The sequence below is a fragment of the Acanthisitta chloris genome, unplaced genomic scaffold (assembly GCF_000695815.1).
Source record: "Acanthisitta chloris isolate BGI_N310 unplaced genomic scaffold, ASM69581v1 scaffold46404, whole genome shotgun sequence".
NCBI lineage: Eukaryota > Metazoa > Chordata > Aves > Passeriformes > Acanthisittidae > Acanthisitta > Acanthisitta chloris.
Window position 1 is genome coordinate 1 of NW_008671822.1, and position 4,831 is coordinate 4,831.

At 47.8% G+C, this 4,831-nt stretch overlaps 1 protein-coding gene across 1 annotated transcript; it reads right to left on the reverse strand.

Annotated features, from left to right (window-relative positions):
* Positions 1 to 1,509: 1,509 nt before the first annotated feature.
* On the reverse strand, positions 1,510 to 4,192 carry LOC103801801 (cytokine receptor-like factor 3; the record flags this gene model as incomplete). The annotated part of the gene is made up of 3 exons (XM_009074230.1): positions 1,510 to 1,763; positions 1,924 to 2,036; positions 4,060 to 4,192. Coding segments are annotated over 3 exons (500 nt in total), but the record flags the coding sequence as incomplete, so codon positions are not given.
* Between the last annotated feature and the right edge of the window lie 639 nt (positions 4,193 to 4,831).

Below are 4,831 nucleotides of genomic sequence, written 5' to 3' on the forward strand. Positions count from 1 at the left end.
AGCTAATACTCTCTTACTCCCTAACACTGAGACGGTTAAGCTTGAAAAACTCGAGTGCTATTGCTGACACTGGACAATCTCAGCTGCAGGAGTCCAGTCTTCCTCATTTCATGTCTTACAGCAAATTCCAACCTCTGTGCAGGTTCTTTGCAGCCATCTGAATCTACTCACAAGATGTTTTTTTTCTTGTCAATGGTATAAATACCAACAGCCATTCTCCCTGTCTGGAATCCCTGTCCCCTGCTCCAGAAGACTGGGGGGAAATTCCTCAGGGTGACTGACCTGTTTGTACTGACAGGGGTAGGGGGAGGTTAGTGCAATGGAGAATAAGCTTTTGTGCTTTCATTATGGTAGCACATTGCCACTGAAGGAAAAAGGGCAGTATGATTGTCTAGGCTTTATAAAAATATTGCTATTCTAACATGCTAAAATAGATTTACTTTTAATTGACCTTGAGGTAAGAAGCCTCTCAGTGAGTGTTGAAAATACTCCTCAGATCCAGAGCATTGTGATCTTTGACTAGGAATAGTCTTTGATTAGCTCATTCCCTATCTGAGCTGCTCCTTACAGGAAATAGGGGTAACTCTGGGTAACTTGTGGCCTCCCAGGCAGGAGGATGGGATTGCCAGGAGTCCTGCACACCAGGACAGCACTGGCTGCCTCGGAGCTGGGAGCAGGAGCAGGTTGTTCCTGAGTGATGTAGGAAGGCTCTGAACAGTCACAGCTGCCAGCGCACACGTCAAGCCCAACCACCAAATCTCAGACTTGCTCTGACACGAACTCCACAGTGAACTGCAACCAGGGAAGACATTTGGAGCAGATCAGGACAACATCCTGCTCTGGGTATTGTTCTGGTTGAGGCAAGCTCTGCACTGGGCTGATGGAACCACCACCATGCAGCTGCTCTAGAGAATATATCCCAAGTGACAATGCAGAAAACAGTCCAAGCAGTATGGAAATAAGGCACTTGAGGTGAGGCAGCAGCAGCTGGCCCCAGTGTGGGCTGGCTCAGGTGTCCCTGCTCCCAGGGGTGAACAGTACCATGTGTGGAGGAAGGAGCTGCAGGCAGATCCCACTGTCCCTGCAGAGCAGGACATTGCTGCTCTAAATACTGTGCTCTCTGGGGTGGGATAAATACAGCTTTGGTCCATTCCCACCCCAGATGCTCATTTCACAGACAGCAGCTAAGCAAAGGTAACTATACCACGTGTGTACCCTGAGACAGAGTACAACGAAATACTGACAAACATCAGCCCTGGAGGGGAAAAGGGAAAGGTCTTGTGGACTGCTTAAATTAATTGGCCTATGCAAATGCTGTTTCTAGCTTTTCCAGAGTAACAAATCCAATGTTTCACAATTATTTTTGCAATGAATCCAGTAGGAAGTACAATATAGTGGAGTTCAAGTACTATAAAGACAGGTTTTTGTAACCAGACTCTTGTCAAACACCTGGAAACCAGGTGTTAGCATTATCCTTTACAGCAAGAACCAAATTCCCTTTGCTCACTGCTAGAACACCAAAACTTTCCAGCCTGGATACGAAAATGAACATCCAAAATACAAGGAGCCACAGCATTGATCAAGTACCCAGTCGAAGACAACTTCTCTGTTGTTAGAGCTGATGGTTACTCGAAGCTTGAAATTTCCTCCCTCGTTGCTGCAGGGCCCCAACTGCACAACCTCCATGTCAAACGTCACAGTCGAGCCAGAAGTCACAGCAGGGAGTTGGTTTGTCATCTCCTTCCCATTCACAAAAACTGCCCCTGGAACAGTCAACAGGTCAAACAGCACTTCTCACTCCCTGCACTTACTAACCATGTGTCCCTACTTTCTGCAGCCAACAGAGCTGGAAGGTAACCCTGGTGCAATCCCTTTGGACACATCAAACAGGCTCCAGTAACTGCAAGCAGGAAAAGGACTCACCATTGGTGCTGATGCACACAGCCTTGTCCCTCTGCAGGGAATCGTAGCCATTCTGCTGCTCCACACACACCCCCAGGCTGTCCCTTCTGTCTGGCTGTCCCACGGTCTCAATTCTGCCAAGCAAAAACTTCAGTCAAACCCTGAAGCCTTAAATCAAAACTGCCATGAAATCCAGACTGTCACACCAGAGCCCTGCACTGAGCTCTCAACAAATTCAGCCAAACTTTAAGGGAGTTCCCTGCTGAATTCCTGACCAGAATTCCCAACAGCTCCACTGAGCAATAATTATTGATCTGTACAAGACATGAATGTGCTTCCTGCAAACTTTCAGTGCTATTCAATGCAATTTTCCACTGACACAGCTTAGATCTTTTGAAATGATTTCCAGTTGTCTGAAACAACCAGTATGCTCAAACCTCCACCAATTACTGGTCAGCATCACATGTTACAGCAAGACAGCTGCAGTTTCAGCAAGGATCTGCCACATTCTGCTGTAACGGGGCAGGCTGTTGGTGTGGGGGATGTGTAGGTTTGTTGTGTGGGGTTGGTTTGGGGCTTTTTAACAAGTCAGCTTGGTGCAAATGCCTAGAAGAGCATTTGCAAGTCTCACTTCTGCTCAGCTGCATTTAGGGGTTTGGTCCTGGGCAAGAACCTCTGAAGAAAAAGCCAACAAGTCGTACAAACAACCAGGGCTCAGTTCCCTCTGGGCCCCAGCAGCAGAGTGAGGCTGCACAGTCTGTGCACTGAAGGGCTTTTCTGCTCTTGAGTCCTTTCTCTGGTCCTGCCACCTCTCAAAGGTGCTAAATCCTACTTTAGAGAGAGCCTGAGTGACTCAGGAAACTCAGATGGTCTTTTCTAGCAAGCAAAACTGGTTATTTTCATTACAGATTGAGAGGCAGAACAGCACTGAGATGTGGCTGTTGGCAAACAACAGGAAAACTTCACACAAGCTTTCAAGAACCAGCAGTGAAGGTGGGCAGTGCACTGGCACACAGGGGGTTAACTCTTTCCAGCCAAACAGGGAAGACAAAATTGGAACCATCTTTTACTTTTGCACTCCATTAGGTTTCTCAGTCCCCTGGGAATGTCACTAAGAGCAACAGCCTTGTACTGCACAGTGAAGAAAAAAATTCTATAGACCTCCAAGATCTTACTTTGGAAAAGATCCACAATGTTTTCCCAAATGAGATTTCAAATTCATTCTGGTGCTCTGCTTTAGACTGTAAACTGAGTTACTGGTGAAGCTTTAGAAACAGCCACTTACCTGTAAACTTTGTGCCTAAGGTAACATGAATTCATTCCCTCCCTCAGTCAAAGGGGCCTTTCTGGAGTTTTGGGATGGAAATAAGTGTTTGCACAGTCACAAGAATGACCAAAAAATGTATAACCATAAAGGCATTCTAAAGTAGGAATTGTGTCATGTCAACCTCTCTCCACAGACCTTTTGCAGACCCTCTCAAGGTCACCTGGACCAGCAGCAAGAAAAAACATCACACAAGTGACAGGACAGTGAGTGCTGCAAGGTGAGAGTGATGGGACACCCCGAGCTGGAGCATCCACACAGGAGTCAGAGCCTCATCTCAGGGACAGGACTGCAGGCAGCAAAGGTGCTGAGGGTTTTAATCACATTCTGTGTCAAATGGAAAGTCTGAACTGCACAAAGTCCTTCTCCACCCTGCACTCCCTAATGCCAGTTTCAAGCAGTGTCTGACCAGCACTAACCATCTCTGATCAGTACCAGACTCATTCAGCAGCACATCCAGTGTTTTCATGTCCAAAGTCTGGGAAGGAAAGCACCCCCTGACCCAAGGTTCAAAAGGACCAGTGGTGAAGCTCCACTGACTTCAGCCAGTAACAGCTGCTGCACAACTCCAGGAAGTTCAACATTCCAGAGATCTGCTCAGCACAGACTGTATTTCACCACCCCTCTGGAGTTCACTCCTATCTGCAGTGCAGGTCCCACACAAATAGCAGAGCCAGGAGGCAGAAGCAATGAGAAGGAAGCTCAGACTTCACCCAGACTACCCTGACAGGGCTGACAGGTGTGAGACTTGAATGTGGCTCAGTTTCCACACAGCTCAGGTGTGATGGCTCACAGGGGATGCAGCACACAACAGCCACCCAAGAGGTACTTGCCTGAAGGTGAGTGTCTGCCCACAGAAGTAGGTAGGAGCTTTGGAGTAGAGCACCCCACAGGACTGGGAGTCGTTGCGCAGTGCAATGTTCCTGCGGCTGCTCAGGCTGTAACCCTCCAGGCCAGGGGTCCATTCTCCAGAGAAAACAAACAAAAGCATGAGAAGGGTAAACCTCAACTCCACCAACTCCTGTCTGTGCAAAACCAACTTAGTCACAACGTGCACTCAGTCCACCCCGCATGCAGCTTAAGCTGTGTTAAGAGCAGAGGTTTTGCCTTCTGATGGAGAGCTTTGTTTTTCAAGTAAATTGCACGTACAAAAAGTATTTCCCAGCTCAGAGTTCACCAGAAGTTCACTCTTTGCTGCAATCCCTGAAAAGTCATGTTGTAGACAAAGGAAAACCTTCGTTACCCACTGCCCTTAAAAATCTGTAAGTGAAGAGAAAATTTAGGGTTTAGTCTCTCCAAGTTAAGAACTTGTTCTGAGACTGTAGGTCATCAAAAATACTTAGGCTGGGGTGAGGGAGAAGGCAAATAATGCTTTGCTTACTGGTGCTTTCCAAGGCTAAGTAAGCAGCAAGTGACCTGTGAAAGGCTCAGGAGTCCCTCACACCAGGGAGCAAGGAATGAACTGTAGGACACACATGACAGCTAAGGGCACATCACACAGGAAGCAGCTCCGTGGAGCTGCAGGAGCTGCAGAAGGAGCAGCAGAAGGGGAAGCAGCTCCGTGGAGCTGAAGGAGCTGCAGAAGGAGCAGCAGGAGCAGCAGAA